General features: G+C 37.1%; 1 protein-coding gene across 3 annotated transcripts in view; it reads right to left on the reverse strand.

Annotated features, from left to right (window-relative positions):
* Positions 1-21,497, reverse strand: part of PPFIA2 (PTPRF interacting protein alpha 2) — a 334,737-nt gene that overhangs the window by 17,258 nt on the left and 295,982 nt on the right. For all 3 annotated transcript variants that reach the window (XM_059816812.1, XM_059816814.1, XM_059816813.1), the window contains one exon: positions 15,510-15,603. In XM_059816812.1, coding sequence (XP_059672795.1) covers positions 15,510-15,603 — 94 coding nt within the window. The remainder of the gene's footprint in view (positions 1-15,509; positions 15,604-21,497) is intronic.

Here is a 21,497-nt window from a genome sequence, read left to right on the forward strand (position 1 = left end):
GCCAACTTCTAGACCCCAGCTAAGCATGGATGTAATGCAACTGGGTATGAGAGTTCTCTGTGTTTAAAACACTAAACTCTGCTGGACCAGCTATGCACAATTCTAGGGACTCGAGTACAGCTATTATGCATCTTAAATAACCCATCAGTGGCTAATTAACAGTTGGTTGTATATTTAATAGTTCCATGTTAATTTTTTTATTATTATTGCTTATATACAGAATAAATCCATGCGGTTTACTGATGTATACATTTTTATAATCATAGAATTTATGTGGTTTCTCAATTTTATACATATACTTATATACATAGGTATATTTCTATTGAGTTGATCAGATACCAATCCAACTCCTGCAAGCTGCAGCTTCTCTGGACTGCAGTGAGTGTGTTTGTTATGTAAAACATAATTTTCAAAGCTTAAAATGTACTTTTAATAGAGTGGTATTAAATATTTGGTAAAGTTAGGCATAGGCCAGTCAGACAGACTATCAGGAGAATGCTCTGTATCAAATATGTTCATCCATTTGACCAGACATTTTTATTCCTGGAGCAGGAATAAAGAACCCACTGTGGTGGTGGCATAGAAAAAACAGTCCTTCAAAAGTCTTTTCTTCTGCTATTTAACAACATATTTTCAGCTGCCTCCTACCGAGTGAAACACAAAAGAATGCTCTCAGCAACAAGCTGAGAGTGAAAAACAAGTGAAAAACAAATTAGACAGGGACTATGCTAATGTAGTATTAAAATTTGCTTACATTCCCACATAACAAGGAAATCTTGGAATTATAGCTTCAATTTTGCTCTGTCCTCCTTTATTACTACAGCCTTTGTGGTTCAGTTATCCCTTGGCAATTCTTCACTGCCTTAGCAGCCTTTCAAGTATATGTACTACCAAATCACAGCAGATAAAAGCAATGGAGTGATCTTACTTACAAGGAGTACTCCTTTTGGGATTTTTGCACTGCTGAGGGGCCAGACTGAGAGAATTTGGCTTTAGTAGAAAATGGATCTCAAATAGCTATTTTGCATACATATTTAAATGCCTCACTCTGAATATTAAGAGAAAGACAGCTGCTTTATTTTCTATGTTTCTGCTGTGGTAATATGTAACACTACAAATACTTGACAGTGTTACTGAAGTTTATATAGCTTCTCCTCCTATACATCCTTTGCAGCATAGATTATCCTTTGTCACTCAGATGTCCAAAGACATTGTAGAGCTATTCTTGCTTTCTATTAAAACAAAATCCTCAGTACAATGAGAAAAAGTTGTTCTCTGGGTACACAAACACCATATTACCTTCAGTAGCTGGTGGAGGTGCAGGAATCCCGTTTTCCCAGGGAGACAAGTAGTGAAGGCCAATAGAGACATACACACTTGTCTGTTTAGGAAAGCAGAATTAACGTACGGCCAGACTCGGCCAACTCCCAGCTACCTGTGGATGAGGTATTTGGGTTGCAGCCTTCCCTCAGAGCTGGTTCTGTGGGGTGCCTGCGAAGTTACAGCAGTGCTGTACTTCCCTCAGGTGCTGCAATGGGGTTGCACAGCTCCTGCTACCACCAGGGCTGAGAGCTGGCATGGGTGTCTTCAGGGACAGCCAAGTTTTCAGGGATACTCCTTCCTCACTTGGTCATTTTTGGTGTCCCATGGCAGAACATGGACCCGGCAGAACATGGACCCTGCAAAACCCTGTGAGACTTGTTCCCTCCCCAAAGCCAGCCCAAGCCCAGGAGCAGCCCCTTCTGCAGCCAGGAGTCCCATGGAGACACCATCCTTGGAGGAACCTGATCCCAGATTTTTCCATATCTAGGGTATTTTCTTTGCCCATCACAGCTGAAAGAGCAGGACTGGCTATCACAATAAGTAAAAAAGGACATTATGGCTTTGAGGGCCACTGGCCTTCCTTTCTTGTGTTACTCTCCTGCTCTGAGCAGGAGAGCAGCAGCACATGGTCTACAAGGAGATAGGGTTCAGGAGGAACTTCTGGCCTATTTCTTTGATTTGGTGTTAAATCCCTGTGTGGCCTCAGGAACCAAGGTGCCTGCAGAAGAGACATTGGCACTTTAAGTTCTCACTTCCATGAAAAAATTACTTCCTTTATGCTGTAATTGCAAAGTATGTATTTCTAGGGGGTTCCCTGTGAATTTGCAACACCTGGACTAGTCTGAGACTTGGAGTGGAGGCTTAGCATTATTTCTGTGCTTCTTAGACAAATACACTCTCCCAGAGTAGGAAGGCACTTCTATTTCTTCAGAGGCAGTCTTGCTCAAAGAGCTGAAGGAAAATATAGTTGTGGTTATTGATTTTGGCTGAAAAAATGGGGCTATGCCAGAAATGAGATGCCCTATATATATGCTATAGCCAAAGACTACAGTATGAAAAATATATAACCCAAAGGGTCTTGGCATGTAGAAGGAAAGTGTTTTGGTTTGAAAATATATTTAGTGTAAAGTTAAAATCCTTTACTCAGACATGCACAGGGAATACAGCCATCATAAAGCCTGTGCCTCATTTATTGATGTGGAATACTAAAAGGATTTTTATAATATTTCTTTCCCTTAAAAATAATTTTATGCTTCATGACTTATATTTCCTTCCCCCAGATGCTTCATTTAAACACCTCTCCAATATTAAAGTTTACTTAAATTATAGTTTACTTTTTGAACAGTATTATTTGACTACTTTTTAATACACACTAAGAGATCTGCAGAACCTGAACCTTCAATTTCCAAACCAGAACTAAACCCAGAATTTCTATTTTTTGGCTGAGAGATATTCTTTGGTTGGCAGTCAAAGCAAACACTTGCTTTTTGATATGAACTAGCACTATAGAAAAAACTTCATTCTTTCAAAATAAGTTAAAAATATCATGTAGGAAAGAACATGTATTGTTTTGATCAATAGTGTTAATCATCAGAAAAATGAATCTGGTGATCTGCCTATTTTGGAATATAATTAAAATATTTTAGAACAGCCTGGATCTACTTTTGTCCTTGTGGGGTAGTCATTGGCTTCCCGAGCCTAAAACCAGAAGGTTCCCAAAGCCAAATATTGGTGACTGCAGTTCAATTTTTCTTACAAAACCAGGAAGGAACACAGGAGGAAAAAGAGACGAATACCCTACAAAAGCTTGTCAGACCATCTTCCTTTCATTACAAAGGTAGGGTTTAGAGATCGTGAATAGTATTACACAGTTTCTCTAATTTGGAAGATGCTTTGCAGGGGGAATGTGGGGATTTTCTCCTCCTAAGACTGTGTTAGAAAAGTACTACATGTTATAATGTGTCCACTTTGCATTGGTAAGAAGGTAGGGAATTAAAATGTAGTTATTTCCATGCTCATTTAGGTTTTTGGCAACATATGAAAACGAGCTGATAAGGAAGAATAGACATTAATTAGGCATTACTATAAATGCTATTATTTTGCAGATAAGGCTTTAAAACACTTATTACCACTGGAATGAATTCCAAATTAAAGCCGTATTTTAAAAGTTAACATTATTACTGTTCAAGAATAAAATCCTCTTCCTGGAGACATTATGGGAGTAACTGCAACATGCTATTTAAACTATATCATTACCCAGAGCCTGGTTTGGCAAAGTCAGGAAATTTCATAAACATCAACTCTTTAGCATTCATGTAAAATTTGAGAGATACTTGTATTTGTCTGTTTTAGAGAGAATGTCTCATAAAGTGCACTGTCTTCATTCTTTTATGAAAGACAGTAAATAAAAAATCACATCATGTCGAGTTGTGTTATGGAGTTGTGTGTCAGAGAAGCAGGGTTGCCTCCCTAGCATTGACTTCTGATGTATAATCCTCCCCAAAATTACTTCCTAAAGATACTGTTCCATTGGGCCATTTTCTTTAGCACCATTCTTCTAAGAGCCAGGTACAACTGCCCAAATCAACCTACCAAGCTGAGAGCACAACTGTCTCATACCATGGGGACTATGAATGCTTCAATATCCCTCTGGATAGCAGAGGTACATGGGAGCAAAAGGAAGGGGGAAGTAAGAGCAAAACTATGTTGTTATCCTGCAAATTTTCTATTTCATATACATCTTTCCCTTGCACTGGGAAAATTCTAGCTCTGTATCAGCAGCCCTCACCAACTCATTGGATAAAACTCAGTGAATTTTGTTAAAAATAAGAATAATCTTTAAATAGACTTTGTGTGGGAAGTTAACTAGATCTTGATTTGAAGTGTGTCATTCAGTGACATCCAATTTTCTGAAGAGGAGGCTCCCCCCCATGAAGCAAACAAGAAATAACAGCTTAGCATTTCTGATACACATAATGCAAACACTCTGTGTAGTACACCAAATTTAGACACTGTCTTGATGAAACTTCAACAATGTTTGAACACAGATCTTCATATTTCTGCAAATAATAGCATTTACTCTGATAGTTCTAGTAGGGTTCACACGAAAAGTCCTCAGGTATATTATATTGTGCATATTATAATGTCTCTTAGTTAAAATGCAATCATAAATGGGGGACAACTTGAAAAGGAGGCACAATGAAGTCAAGAGCCAAATCATGTTAGTAAAATACAAGCAGAATTTGTTTAAAAATTTTGGCTAACAGGCAATTTAGGTCCTATGCAATGGCCTTTACTTATAGAAACTTTCTCAAAAAGATAACAGAGGAAAGTGTTTACCTAGCAGACCCTCTGATTATTATTATTATTACTGACACTATCACTATTATTATTACAACGAAAACTAAAATGTTTAGTTTACAACAAAATATTATACATGATTGGTTTCTGTAAGATAAATAGACAGAAAAAATAGATCAAATATGTTATATTTGTCTGAGTAATCCTATGATTTCAAGTTAAGATTAAACACATCTGCCTCTTGAAAGCTAACATACTCACATTCAGAGACTGCAAAATTCAGGAGAGGATTTCTAATGAATTAAGCTGGATTTAGATTTTATCTTTTCTATTATATTTTGCTAAATATTTAAGACAGCCTAGAATCCTGTAGTTAAGGTCATTGTATGACAAAATAAGGCAGTTGAATTTATATAAATTAATAATGGTATTAAATGTCTAATAAAAATAACAAGTTACATTTTATCTATTTATTTTCTGCAAGACTATAAATGTTTGTGAAGTAGGAAGTAGAAAAAAAAAGAAAAGAGACTCAGACTTGATATTGACATATAATGCTGATTTAATTTAATCTGAAAGGATCCATCTGACTTAAAGACTGCACTATTTAAAAAGTGGGTAAGATCTTGTTTCAACTTTGGCACTTAAGTGACCCAGCTTTTAAATCATTTGAAGTCCTCATTCCTTCTCCTTTTTGATACGGTAGTCAGACTGTATCAAAATTAAATTTCCATTTTTTACAAAATGTTTTGTATCCAGCTTCAAGGAGTTTTCAGGAAGGAATGACTGAAATAGGGAAATCAAAATGCAACTAATAAATGAAAGTTTTAAAATCTATAATGCAAGGAAGTGTAACTTTAAATCGAACATCATCCCAGATAAAACAGATTAGCAAAGCAGATTTAACAATGCTGTAATTATCCTATATAGGTGTACATTTCAAGTGTATGCAAACTGAAATGCAGCATTCTTTTTTCTGAAGACATATATTAAGTGAAGCATGTTCAGGAATGCTTAATATAGACCCTAATGAATTAGAGCCGCAGAGAGCTACCATTAAAAAAAACCCCAAACACCTGTGAAATAAACAGACTTGCATAATATATAACTTTGCAATCTTTTATGTACTGTACTACAATTGAGAACCCTGGAGCTCCCAGGTTGGTTAAATGTTTTCAGATGTATTTTTATAAAGCCATTTCATAATCACATATTCTATATTAATGTGGTAACACACTTTCTCTTTGAGTTGTTTTTATCCTTCCACCATTAGAAAGTTATAGCTCATACATGCTTTGAATGGATAAAATTTTCTCCCTAAGTTCCAAAAATTATTCAAGAAAAAATAACATTTGTACGATAGATCAAAGAGAAGATGAAGATTTTAAACTTGATATCAGGTTAACGATTTTCAAAAAAATATATAAAAAAAATGAACTGGTGAAAAGGAAAATAGTAAAATTACATGCACAAATGAAATATTATTGTACTACTACACAGCATGAAGGCTCAAACAGAATAAAAGAAATTGTGTACTCTGGATTACTAGAGTGTTTACCAGTTTGAGTCCTCTGTGATTTAATTAAACAGAATTTATGCCTTAACAGCATTTGTTAATCTAGGTCTTCACTTACGTTTTTTTCACTGACTTAAACTTCCAAATGTCATGGTGATTCTGAGCTTTAGACTGCCCAAAATGTGTTTATTAAAAAAAATTGACAGCAGTTATCTCTAAGTAGTTAATCCATTATGTTAAGCCCTGCAGGAGCAAATCCTGACCTTAATTTGTGTATGCTTTCCATGTTTACCATTATTTTGAATACTTTGAAAGTTCATTTGGGTCAGTTTTCTGCATGGATTTGTTACATAATGTTCACAGAAAACCAAAAAGAAATAAGAATAAAACATAGAAAATAAACATGGTGCTGAAAATGAAAATGTTCAGCAGCCATGGTGTTTTAACTTACCCAGATATGCTTTTCATGAGATGGAGAGAGATTAATGGAAAAAAAAGCACATAAATGTTAATGAACATATAGTAGTCCATAAAAAAAAAAAAAACCCATATGATAGATAAAATAATACCACCATTATAAGTACGGAAATCTTTCTAACTGGTCTTTGAATGCTTTAAAGAATTTAAATGTTCTTGTGAAGAACAGATGCATCTTTCAAAATGAGATTTTCATTAAACTGATGTTGTCTATTTATTAGGTACCACTCAGCACAGCACATCTACCATCTACAATACGTATTCGTGCCAAAGATTTGTAAACACAGTGAAAGTGGAATAGATTTTCAAATCAAAACATTTTGCCCAGATTTGAATAATTTCATAATGATTTTTGTGTAACACCAAAAATCCTGAAAATCCCAAACCTGTTAATTTAAGCACATTACCATAGAGGCACAGTAAAATTGAGTGGACTACAAACCAAGATTTACTTTTCTATGTGCACTTTACTAATTTTTTAGCAAAATATCTTACAGTAATCATAAATTACCTAGACTTTGGGTTTTGTGTTTTTTTTTTTTTAAATATGCATATTTCATGCACATAGGTGACTAACATTTGTAATGGTTATTCATGCCATGCAGTATTTTAATTTGAGCAGTCATACTAATACTAGATTAGTAGCAATACTTGTATGAGTGATTTGCCCCCTAAGTAACCTATTCTTGCCGATATAAATGGTAGCAGTATCTGTAGGAGAAAGCAGGATGCCACTGCTGATAATACACTTTCTTCAGCATCCTTTAATTGCCATCATAAAAAGAAAATTATATGCCTGAATGAAACCCAGACATCTCAGAAAATTATATTTCTATTAACAAACGATTTACTGAGATATAAAAATGCTGGTAGATATAGCTGTAGAAAAAACTGGGGGGAAAAGCCTGTGCTCTGATTAATTAAGAAGAGGTTGCAGACATTTCAGTGAGTTCAGGAAGTGGCTGGTTTCAAGATCTTAAATTTTGTTTTCATGTGTGTGAGATCAGCAGAACAGCTGGGAGAGAGGAGAGAAAGTGTGATACAAAGTAGATGGAAACAAATGACAAATCTATACACAGAAGAAAGGAAAATTAAGGAAAGGAAGGTCAACAAAGGCATGCAATATAAATAAAGGCCTAGAGAATTATTCAAACAATTCCCAAATCTGATGGAAGTAACATCAGAATTGAATATGCATTTGTGATTTTGGTGCCAAAATCTCCATCATGCTCATTTTCTACCGAGCTATCTGTAAAGACTGACTTGAACACCTTTGCTGGAAAAGCTTTTAGTTTTGGACTTTCCAGAGTCTATTGAACCAGGATTCCCACCTCTTATATCTTCCTCTGAATACTCCTTTGAGTATAGGTAGAGAGAAATAGACGGGGAGATTAACAGGAATGCAAGTAATTTTCTGGCAGCTTTAATGAGCTGGCAGTTTGCAGTCACCTGGGGACAACTTATGGGACCTGAAAGCCATCTCAGTCTCCCCCATTACAGAAGGAGAGGATCAAGGGACATTCCGTCCCTTCCTGAGCATCTTGTCCTCAGAATAATAAAATACAGCAGAAAAAAATTGGGTCTTTAAATTCTGCTTTCACCTTTTCATAAGACAACTATTTTATCACCATTTTATTGAAGGAACGCAACAATTTCCCTTAGATATATATTAAACTAAAAGATATGTAGAATTTTTTCCTCTGCTATGTTTTATCCATTTTTCCCTTAAACACTAATTCTACAGTTAATCTCACAGGATATTTGCATCTGCTGGAGAACATTAGAGAGCTAGCTGCATGCATGAGGGTAGTTGCTTATATTTGTCCAGAAATCCCAAATTGCAATAGATAGGCCTATATGTGTAGATAAGGCAGGGACTCTGGTTTTATTCTGTTTTTGTTTGATTAAAAGCTTGCAACTTGTTGATACAAATATCCTTATCTTTTATGAAGAAAATAATAAAAAAACTTGGCAAAGGAAAAATATTATTTTAAAAATACAATATTTTAAAAAATATATGAGTTAGATATAAAAAAAAAGGTGTTGTATCAATTTTTTCATCCTCAGAATAATCTGAGTAAGGTTTAATAATCCTCTGCAAGATAAATACCCATATATCCTTACATTTTTAATGCTAAAAAGGCTCCAAGTATCTAATGTAATTGCAAGGTACATTTTTAACATTGCAAAAGTTTTGATTGACTAATGATTTGAAATGGTCTTCCAGTAAGTGTTAAAAATATTTGCTAAAGAAATTAAGTTTAAAAAGAAAATTAATCTTTATGTATGTCTCAAGGATTAGACAAGAGAAAACCATGATGGACACAGCAGACAATCCTAAACTGCATATGAGAACACTGAATACCTCTCCTTCCTCCACTGGAATGAGAAAATAGAAAATAATAGCTACTGAACACAGTATTGTTTGTTAGAAAGTGAAAAAGAACTAAAGATCAGTCTGAAAGCTACTAACAACATCAGATAGTTTCTCACAGATGAGGTAGGAAGGGAAGAAATTAAATGCAAAACTTGAGTTTTCCTAAAGATTCAGTAAATAAAAGATTGGTGAAAAAAAGGCATTGCATTCTTAAGAGCTCCTGTAAAAAAATAAATTGTGTGTATAGGATATAATGGTGTTTAATAACCATTAAGTATACAGGAACATTAGATGGATGGCACAGAAAAAGGCCTTAATTAGTCCAATTGGATTATTTTTTTAAAAATGTGTGCAATTAAGAAAATCATTAGAAACAGCTATTTGCATACTGCAGAGGACAGAGATTATTTGTAGTCACAAATACACTATGTCAAATTTTAATTGCAGTTGCACACATATAACCTAATTAAAGGGGCATTGTGTGGATTCAAAAGCAACTAAATGATAATTACAGCATTTTAAACTCTTATTCCACAAAAAGGTCTACCTAGACATTTTTTCAAGTATGTTGTTGACAGGGATCTAAAACTTCAATTTTCTACAGGCAAACCTAAGTCCCAGTATTCTGTTTTCTTTTACTGATTTTATTTAAATGTGGATTACCACAACATGAGGCCTACTTTTTGTGACTTGTCTCTATCATCTCCCAATTTTTGAAGGATATATACAAATGAAAACCAACAAAAGAAAAGGACAGAAGCATTACTAGGAATTTGTCAAATTTATCAAAGGAATTTATCAACAGTTATCATTCTTTTTTTTTTCTCAGTAGAAAGGAAGAAGAGTCAATTAATACAACATGCTCTTCTGTTCATATGGAAGTTACTGCTGTTTGATATGTACATCACTGTAGTCAGCTGAGACTTAACAGCATTGCAATCCTCTCTGCAAGGTTGATTATAATGCCATGAATAATAAGAATTTCTTTTTACACCATAATTTTGCATATGAGAATTACTTAGGTCTTGATTTTAAAAATCTTTATTCATGTATGTAAGCATATGTACATGTCCTGGCATAACAAGCCTTTTCTGCAATCCACTGGAAGGCAGGAGGCTGCATGTGGCAAACAAAAACCTGTACCTGTGGAGTAAATCTCCCCAGAACAGGCTCATAGGAAAGAATGGTTTTACTTTGATTTTCCTTGGAAAATATAAACCTCACATCTTAAGCTTTTTTTGGAAATGTGGAATTAATAGATTCTTGTCCAGAGTCAAATCAAACAAAATTGGAGGAAAAAGCGAAGCTGAAGTTCTGCTCTTGAACTCTCCTGACACCGCCAGATGATTACAAGTGACAGCATTATGACACAGTGCAGTTATTTCATTGGCTAGGAAGTAAGTTATTTGAATGCTCATATTAATAAACTGGGGAGTTTATCAGCTTCTAGGCTGGAATCCTGTCAATATGATCCAGGCTAGATGACGTGCATGCAAACCTTTTTTCATGGAGATAGTTTGTATTTGGTATTGCTGAGGAAGTGATGGCATAGGCCAATCTCAAACTGTACTAGCAACATGCACAAGGTCAAATCTCCTCTGTGTGAAAATCTAGGACTACATAGCACTTAAATGTCTCTCAAACCTTGCCTTATGTTGGTGCCTTGCACAGGATGAAAAAAACCGCATCCCGTGAAATATCAGTGATTATGACCAACCATTACATACTTTTATGCAACAGAGAAGACCTAGATGTCTTGTCTGTCTTCAGCATGCTTCCTTCTTCAGGCTGATACCTACTTGCTGCAACATTGCATATTGTTGCAGATCAAATCAAACATTACATTTGAAAAGGATATCTATTACTGACAGTCAGAGCCATACCACACTTTGAAAGACAAAGCAAGACAGAACTGTATTTGCCACCAGTGAGGCTTTTGCGTAAGGATGATTTGACATCACTCCTGAGAAAAACTGTGGACAAGGAGAATACAACTGATGTCCACTAGGACAGTTACAGTAAAAAGGGAAGCAAACATGGCTCTATTTGTTGACAATATTTCAAGTTTGGCTGAGTTAATTGCTAAAGAGGATTTTTATAAAGGATTCATCATATGGTATTTTAGTGAAAAGGGCAGGAAAACATTTATAGAGCTTCTGTTAAATGCCTTAATTTGCTATCTGAGATGAGATCAGTGGGGATATGTGTTTTTAAGGGGGTTATAGATTATTTGATTTTAGGCACAGTGTTACCTACTTTTTTTCTGAGGTATGAATTGTCTTGTGGGACACACGCTGATCAACTTTTGATGTCTCAGAGGACACTATGCCTGTATCTGAATCCTCCATGAACCTTTATGAGTTGCAATAGAAACTGGACTGATCTGAAACTTCCTATACTGGGTCCCAGACTGGGCTATCATTACAACCCTGAGTGAATGCCAAGGCCAAGTTATTGTGCACCGTCATATTATTTGGTGCAAAAACACCCACGAAGGATGATCTTATGAACAGCTGGGATAGTGTAAACATAGTCATGGAGAAAAGGTACCTACAAAATTCAGAACTGGAAATTAGGTAATCATTTTTCACAGGGGAAATTAGGTAACCATTTTTCACAGGAAGACCTATTACTCACTAGGAAAAAAGTACTAAGAGAAAAGCTCCATTCCTCATTTCAGTGATGGGTGCCTTAACAAAATAAAATTTATGATTTACATGACTGCAAATTATTTGAATCATTAGGGGGCTCATATGAATGTACTGGTGACATAGAGCGTATCAACACCATTAATGCTTTTAGTCCTAAACTCTGAGCTTTCTTAAAGAAGTTACTTCTTAGTTAAACAGGCTCTAAGAGTCAGACAAAAGGCAGAGACATTATATACAAAATATTAACAGCTTTAGTAGAGAACAAGTGAAGTGGACTATAAAGGCTAGTTTAAATAATAAAAATGCAGTGCATTATTCTTTGTCACACCCCAACATCACTTATTTTCACCCAATAATGGAATAACACCTAAATATTCTACATACCCCAACATTAATTTTTGTTTTCTAGGACTGCATGCTCAATTTACAAATAGTAAGACTTAAAAGGTTTTAATATTTTCTAGACCTGTCATATATTTAATGTCTGAAAGTAAACATCTATGGATGATTCAGGCAACTTAAGTTCATCTTTTCAGATGATTTTAGGAACATGTTGGGTCTAATTAAAAAATTCCACACAGCTTCCTTAATTTCTCTTTGATGCCTTAGGAGAAAGACTTGTTCCTAATACATCTACTGTAATAACAAAAAGTTGGATGAATAGACTCTTGCTTGAGGTTTATAAATGTCTGGCATATCATTGAGACAAACAGTTAATTACATTTTAATGATGCCTAAGTAGTCAATTGAAACGGAAAGAAATTTTACGTCTAAGTAGCATCTTCTAAGCAAGAAGCAGGAAAACTTTGAAGTTTAGGTTAATGACACTATAATCACCAGAGAGACAATTGGTCTCCAGATTCATCATATTCTCTCGTGAAACTTTTCAGGGTAAAATGCAATCTATTCTATACATGTAAATTGCGCTAAAATAGTGTAACATGCTACAGTGTGTTTGTAACTCCATGAGGCCAGAGCTGGGTCAATGTATGTGCTTGCTACTCAGGGAGCAGGTGGCCAGGAGACCTGGTGAGTTTGCTGAGCTGTTAACAGGGCTGAAAGCCATTTCACTTGACTTACGTGTGTAAGACAGAAACACAAGTTCAGTATGTGGTATTATTCTTGCTTTATAGAAAAGGGAATTGGCTCCTGGATGACTTTTGCTTTTTTTTTTCCTAAGGAAGTGACAAAACCAGCACAAAGAAAGCTCTCCCAGACCTGAAACATAATACAAAGGAGTGCTTCCCTGCTTAAGCCTATACTCTAACTATCCTTCTGGTGGACCTGATTTTCTTGCGGTTTTATGTCCTAATCTAAACCTTACAAGGTGAAGTGCTCTGCTCTCTCTGTTCCAGAGACTGGGCTCACTGTCTCTTCAGGGTTTATAGGGTCTGTTTAGCAGTAAAAAAGAGTCAAATGCTTGGACTTAAATCTTACTGCTACATCATGAGGTAGCAAATGATTCTCAGACTTCTCTTAATACCTCTTATAAAGACCTCATACACATTACTATAATCCTTAATGTTACACAGCATGGTATTCTTATTTGCGCTACCCAGATCAGAAACCTTGCAGCTACTGTATGTATTTGAAGGCTCTACTTCTAGAGGGAGTTATGCATTCCTAAGTGTTGGCAAAAAGAAATCTGACCAACTGAGACAAACTTTTCATTTAAAAAAAACTTTCATTTAAATGAAAGTTTTTCAAAAAAGAAAAAAACTTTCATTTAAATTTCATTAAACTTTCATTTAAAAGACTTTCTGACTTGTTTCAACTTCATACTTTCCAAGGTAAGACATGCAAATACCCAAATGCATTTTTTACAAGGAAATATTAACTCTATTACACCCTATTGATAGCCTGGCACCATAATGACTATCATATACATAAGATTCTACTGAATTATCTCTAACACAAAATGTTACATTTTTCACATATCACAGTTCCTCTACAACTATATAATATATATATATAAACTAGCAGTGTATGTTAACCTTTCTCTGACAGTAACTTAAAAGGAATCTTAAAAGCAGCTGTAAGGATTCCAAAGTGAGAATCTATGAAGAGAGACAAATCTAAAGGAATGGGGAAAAAATTAAAAATCTTCATGATATTGGTATATAACATATACTTAGGATCAATAGTATACAGTTCAGACTAGATGAACAGTCATAGCCACAAAGGAAAGATTCCCTTCCTTCCACCAGAGAACATTTTGATTATCTCTAATCCATAAAGAACCAAGGACAGACAGACAAAGGAGAAAAAAAAGGAAAGACTTGAAAAGCAGAAAGCATGAAAAAGTCTAATAGTGTGAGATTAGACAAAAGTCTAATAACAGATTACCTGTACACCTACTATTTCCAGACCCAAAACTTGGTAGCCACTGTCATGTATGAAGTAGTCATGCCATGTATGCAGTAATATGTGTCAAGTTTTATGTTGTTTTATCCAGTTTAAGACACTAATATATGAGAAAGTGAACAAAGTGAACACATTCGTCCCTTCAAAGTGATTTCAATACTGTGGTACCTTCAGTCCTCAGAGCTGGAAGCTAAACAGGGACTAAAAAAACAGGCTACTGAAAATTCAATTATATTCTTTACGAATGGTAATGACGGTCTCAGAGATGCTTTCTAGATTTAGTAAAAGAGGATACTAATATACTCTTTACATTCATATATTTCTAAATGACTAATGAGTGATAAAAATGTATAGATAAGAAATACAGGGACAAGACTCATCAACTGCAATATCCCTGTGAATGTTATTGTGCGTTTCTTAATTGAGTTTAAAAACTTTCTTCTCTCTCAGCTAGCACAATGACTGCTTCTTTTTCTTTAATTGCTAAATTGAGGCTGATTGAAATGGAACACTTACATTTGTACATTACATGGATGTGTACATTTAAAGTTATATTTCATCAGGGGCTTGATATGAAAGTAGTGATTAAAAATATTCTACATATAAATTTAAAGAGAAGCTGAAACATTATTCCTAGATTCTTTGGATTAGAATTGCAAATTCTCTTGAAACTTTGCAAAGGGACATTAAAAGACTGAAAGAAACCTGAAAACCCTACAAATTTTAAAAATAAGGCTTTCAGAATCCAAATAATAGCACTAAAGTTAATAGTTATGGATGAAAAATAAATGTTTGTTTACAGAATGAATTTGCAAAGTCATTTTTAAGTACCATCTTTTTTCTCTGACACCCTCTAATTACATCGGAACTGTGATGCTGCCAAGAGATTTCTTTTGTGTTTGTAGCTTTATTTTAATAGTTCTCCTTAGCTCCTGGCAGTTGCTATGAGTCAGTGTAATGTTTTTACAGGGAGGTGCACCAAAGACAGCATTAAATTATTATATAATTTATGCAAACAAAAAGCTAGGTTGCTATTTGCTGACAGGCGAAAAGAAAGTGAATCCACCATGGTTTATTGGGAGCCTTTGACTTCTACAGACAGAAATAATCATGTGTTCAATAGATAATGCAAAAATATCTTTTTTTCCCTTCTGAAAAATCTGTGTAGTAAGCCATTACATGCCTGCCTGTTTTTTAAGAATTGCATGGAAGGCAAATGGCACAGAATTAATGACAATGTGAAACAGAAAATGTTTCTTTCTCATAAACCTATGTTCTTTCATAAATGAAACACTATCGTACAATTGACAGACTCTAAATATTTTTCCCCATATTTTATATGCATCCTTAAAAACTTTTACACTAGGAAAAAAAGTGCTAAGTGGTAAACTGCCATAGCAGATGGTCTTGCTTCTCATTATATCTCTGTGTAAAAACAACAGGAAAACTGACATTTGAATCAAGTTTGAGCCAATGAAAGTCACATGAAAAAGGTACTCACTTTTTCTTTAGTCTTCGGTCCTTTTCTGCTTGGGTTCCAAGTTTGCCTAATCCCAGAGATTCCTGAGCTGCTGCCTCTGTTTCCATGTAACCTCCTGGAAAACAAACCAAACCAAACCAAACCCCACCGTATTTTCCCATAGCTCTTTCCCAGTTGCTCCCCTCCTCAACCCTTTTATCCCCCCTCCCACCCACCACTAATTGGTTCTTCATCCTTGCGTTTAGCAGAAATGTATGAAAAGAGCAACTTGATCTCCTTTGCCTGTTTTTCTTTGCCTCCTAAGGTTCAGTCTCATAGTCCTAAGTAAGCAATGCCTTCACTGTTTTTTAACCTTAGTTGGGAAATGTACAAATGAAAGTGCCATCTCCAGAACTGTCTCATTATTATTGACATAATACAGCATCACTTAATGTTGTAATACTAAAGTCTTCGTTTTGCTCTCATAGTCTTAGAGCCTTTGATGTCATTATCACTGCAAACTCCCAAGCCAGAGATGACACAAAGACTGTCAGAGAAATAAAAGCCTCCTAGGTCTCCCTGGAGGTGCCTTGTAGGCACCTAATTCCTGTCAAAGTCATGGGAATTTGAAAAACTTGCATAGAGTGACAAGGGAAGCTTGCAGTAAGCCAGGACACCTGGACCAAAATAAAATAGTATTATAAATTAAGGACATGACTGGTATTGTATGATCCATGCTGACCATACAATATGTCTGCTAATGTAACCTTCCTGGTACAGAAGTGGAAAGATTGTCTGACTTTTTTATTGCTGCATGGATTCAAGGAAGAAGGGACCTGCTCATGGAGCTGTCAGTACACTCTTCTGGTGCTGGCTCCATGCTGTCCTCTCTTTTGCATATGTATGTGTGCAGACAGAGAGGCTGCAGCACTTCTTTGAAGGCTGCTTTCCTCCTGTGCTGCTTTTCAGATGGTGTGTAACTGGCACAAGAAGGAAGACAACAGTACGGTATATGTTGGTGCTTGACTCCATTTGGCAATGGCAAATTCTTATTTCTTAACTAATGGATAGTGAACAATTGTAGAGTGGACACTGGCATAATTAAGAAAGCACAGTATAAATTAAAAATTTTCTATTCTGATTCATTGATTTTAACCATGAAATAATGTGTAAATGTTATATAGTGAAACAGCGTCACAGCCTTGTACAAGTCACATTTACACACACCTCAATCAAGTGAGAACAAAACCTACTGCTGTATCACGTTTGTGAGGTTAACTTAGAAAAGCCTGATTTTAAGCTGTCCTTTCAAAGCAGGTGTAGTTTTAACACTCCTACTTGTCTAGACAGAATTTTTCTTTATTAAAGAGGACATTACTTCTGCTTGACCACCCTGATCTCCTTCTATGACCAGGTGACCCGCCTAGTAGATGAGGGAAAGGCTGTGGATGTTGTCTACCTGGACTTTAGTGAAGCCTTTGACACTGTCTCCCACAGTATTCTCCTGGAGAAACTGACTGTTCATGACTTGGACGGGTGCACCCTTCACTGGGTAAAAAACTGGCTGGACAGCCGAGCCCAGAGAGTTGTGCTGAATGGAGTTAAATCCAGCTGGCGGCCGGTCACAAACGGAGTCCCCCAGGGCTCAGTTTTGGCGCCGGTCTTGTTTAATGTCTTTATCGATGATCTGGACAAGGGGATCGAGTGCTCCCTCAGCAAGTTTGCAGATGACACCAAGTTGGGCGGGAGTGTTGATCTGCTTGAGGGTCGGAAGGCTCTGCAGAGGGATCTGGACAGGCTGGATGGATGGGTCGAGGCCAATTGCATGAGGTTCAACAAGGCCAAGTGCTGGGTCCTGCACTTTGGCCACAACAACCCCATGCAACGCTACAGGCTTGGGGACAAGTGGCTGGAAAGCTGCCCTGCAGAAAAGGACCTGGGGAGTGTTGGTTGAGAGCCGGCTGAATATGAGCCAGCAGTGTGCCCAGGTGGCCAAGAAGGCCAACAGCATCCTGGCCTGTATCAGAAATAGTGTGGCCAGCAGGAGCAGGGAGGTGATTGTGCCACTGTACTCGGCACTGGTGAGGCTGCACCTCGAATGCTGTGTTCAGTTTTGGGCCCCTCACTACAAGAAGGACACTGAGGTGCTGGAGTGTGTCCAGAGAAGGGCAACAAAGCTGGTGAGGGGTCTGGAGCACAAGTCTTATGAGGAGCGGCTGAGGGAACTGGGGTTGTTCAGTCTGGAGAAGAGGAGGCTGAGGGGAGACCTTATGGCTCTCTACAATGACCTGAAAGGAGGTTGCAGAGAGGTGGGTGATGGTCTCTCCTCCCAAGTGACTAATGACAGGACAAGAGGAAATGGCCTCAAGTTGTGCCAGGGGAGGTTTAGGCTGGATATTAGGAAAAATTTCTTTTCTGAGAGAGTGGTGAAACATTGGAACAGGCTGCCCAGGGAGGTGGTGGAGTCACCATCACTGGAGGTGTTCAAGGAACATGTGGACGTGGCATTGTGGGACATGGTTTAGTGGGCATGGTGGTGTTGGATTGATGTTGGACTTGATGATCTTACAGGTCTTTTCCAACCTTAGTGATTCTGTGATTCTGTGATTCTGTGAAGTCTCATGACGAGAATGATGCCTCCAATCACAAATGAGGAAAAAATGAACATATACTTCGCTTTACTTCATCTGCCTTTCAAAGTTTTACAGAATATCTCATTAATGTTTCTTGCTGACTCTGGAGTAAGTTTTTAATTTAGCAAACTGCTGTATAAATATATCACACCTTTCTGAGAGAGTAGCTCGCAGTATGTTAGATAATGATGCTATGGGTGCAGTGCAGCGACGGTTTATCACAGATTGGAACGTATTCTCAGCATAATGGACTTCACCACAAGACAAACACATCTCGCCCTTTGAATAATCCAGCGTACATTGTATTGGATGTAGCAATTGTGCCTGTCAGTATCTTAGGCGCGCAGATGGCCACGATAAATATTTCCCAACAAGCTGACCTCTGCATACACCATATGGATGAGCTTGCCTGGGCAGGGCTAAAGATCCCTGTAATGTATTGTTTGGTTTAGGGATTGGAATATTTAAAATGTAACATGGGAAGAATATATAAGTGTCTAGTGTGGTATTCCCCAAGTGAGAGAGGACTGGGTAAGTTTAAAATAAAACAAAGAAATAAAGAAATAAAAGGCACTTGTGCTCCCTGTAACATTTCTTTTTTCTTCTCCAATAATTAAAAGAAATCTTGAAGAATCCAGAAATCTTGAATCTTGATTCTATGAAAGATCTCCTAAGGCATGAAATCGCCTTTGAACAATAATGCAAATGGTTTAGCAGAGATGGTAAAAGTAGCAAATTTAATAATGAAACTGTGGCAAGTTTAGTTGTTGAAAACTAATAATTTCAGAGTTTTGCAGGGAATGCAGAGCAAGGAAATCTTTTGGGTGATAGCCTGGCTTTGTTGAAGATAGTGATAAAACTTTGAAGGTTCCAAAATTGCTTCTTAAATATGAGTATGTATTACATATGATTTCAGACATACTGTAGAATTAGTTACAGAAGTAATATGAGTACTTAAAACGTATAATATCACTGGGATCCCTAATATCCTCTGCATTGATGTGAACTTTTAAAGTGCTCCTTTAAGAGTAATTATGTGCATGTGTGAATATACATATAAGAAAACAAATTAATTTTTCTGAGGCTCAAAATTACATTTATTACCCCTTTAGTATTTGATGTGCTATTGAAGAAAAGGTGTTTTCCATATGCAAAAATATAAGAAGTATGTATCTATATCAAATTAGAATGTTTAATTTAAACAAGCAATTAAATGAGATCGTTTTACTGATTTTGCATTATAAATTTAGGTTACCAAAACCATACAAACATACTGCAGTGCAGTGATGATAGGACTTACTATCTAGATTTCTGTGATATAGTAAATAGAACTATTAATTGCATAGCTGCACAGGTAGTCTACCTGTCATGGAATTGATTCAAGTACTACCATGATTGCTATTTTTTAAATTTTGTTTGGTCTTTAAAGCACTGTCATTGAATGGAAACAGCCACTCAATATTTTTTTTCTTTTGGTATCTGTATTGGGTTTGTGTGGCAAGGTTTTCGTAGTGCAGGGGCAACAAGGGTGGCTTCTGTGAGAAGCTGCTGGAAGTTTTCCCTGTGCCTGATAAAGCCAATGCCAGCCGGCTCCAAGATCGACCCCCAGTGGCCAAGGCCGAACCAATCAGTCAGTGACGGTGGTAGTGCCTCTGGAATAACATATTTAAGAAGGGGGAAAACAGCAGTTGAAGAGAGGAGTGAAAAAATGTGAGAGGAACAACTCTGCAGACACCAAGGTCAGTGAAGGAGGGGGAGGAGGTGCTCCAGGTGCTGGAGCAGAGATTCCCCTGCAGCCCGTGATAAAGACCATGGTGAGGCAGGCTGTCCCCCTCAACCCATGGAGGTCCACGGTGGAGCAGATATCCACCTGCAGCCCGTGGAGGACCCCACGTTGAAGCAGGTGGATGACCAAAGGAGGCTGTGACCCCGTGGGAAGCCCGTGCTGGACTGGTTTGCTGGCAGGACCTGTGGAGCCGTGGAGAGAGGAGCTCACACTGGAGCAGGTTTTCTGGCAGGACTTGTGACCCTGTGGGGGGACCCACGCTGGAGCAGCAGTCTGTTCCTGAAGGACTGCACCCCATGGAAGGGACCCACACTGGAGCAGTTTGTGAAGAACTGCAGCCCATGGGAAGGACCCATGTTGGAGAAGTTTGTGGAGGACTGTCTCCCAGGGGAGGGACTCCACGGTGGAGTCGGGGAAGAGTGTGAGGGGTCCTCCCCTGAGGAGGAAGGAGGGGCAGAGACAATGTGTGATGAACTGACCACAACACCCATTCCCTGTCCCCCTGTGCTGCTGGTGGGGGAGGAGGTAGAGACAACTGGGAATAAAGTTAAGCCCGGGAAGAAGGGAGGTGTGGGGGGAAGGTATTTTAAGATTTAGTTTTTATTTTTCATTACCCTACTCAGATTTGATTGGTAATAAATTAAATTAATTTCCCCAAGTCAAGTCTGTTTTGCCTGTGACGGTAATGGGTGAGTGATGTCTCCCTGTCCTTTCCTCAACCCGTGAGCTTTTTGTTATATTTTCTCTCCCCTGTCCAGCTGAGGCAGGGGAGTGATAGAGTGTCTTTAGTGGGCACCTGGCATCCAGCCAGGGTCAACCCACCACAGTATCTTAAAAATTAAGACAAGAAAAACTACTCCATAATTCAGCTGCTCAATGTCATTTCAATTTCTAAAAATATTTGGCTCCTACTTTTTGGTCAGTTAACAGTCCTACTGTTAATTTTATACATGCTTGTAAACTTAGTTTGCTTAATTAAAATGTGCATTATACTGAAATCTTTGCTGTTGAGCTAAAGGATGGAAGCCACAAAAATTTCATTTAATTGCAAATCTTCACTAATATCTTTTTGCAATTTCATGAGCTAGTGTTGGGAATTACAAACAGGCTTTATCCAATTAGACATATGTCTTATTAATCATCTTGGGTATTATTAAGAAATTAATCTATTGCCAGACTACATTGCTCCTGACACAATCTTTAAAGTTGTTATTTTATTTTTGTTCCATATTGCAAGGAACTGCAAGGAAGACCAACACATTTATTACATCTTTGTCCTCTATGTGTCTGAGTTACTGTGAAATCATAGATTATTATGCATAATCCATCAGTATCAATAAAACTGGTTTTACGGAATGTAAATGTGAACTAATAACACAGTTATTAAAGTTTATAAGTTATAAAATTCTCCATCAGTGCAGATGGTGACATGCAGGTGTATTTGAGAAACTCATTTAATAGATTCTGAAATATATTAAACTATGAAAAAGATTGAATAAATCAGTTTTATTCTTCCCATAGTAAGAAAAAAGGGAATTTAAATCGCCATTAGAAATAGGTTTTTTTTCAAGAACACCAGGTTCTCACAGGCAGAGAGGAGAAAGGTTGGAG

Source organism: Gavia stellata, chromosome 4 (genome assembly GCF_030936135.1).
Source record: "Gavia stellata isolate bGavSte3 chromosome 4, bGavSte3.hap2, whole genome shotgun sequence".
Taxonomy (NCBI): Eukaryota; Metazoa; Chordata; class Aves; order Gaviiformes; family Gaviidae; genus Gavia; species Gavia stellata.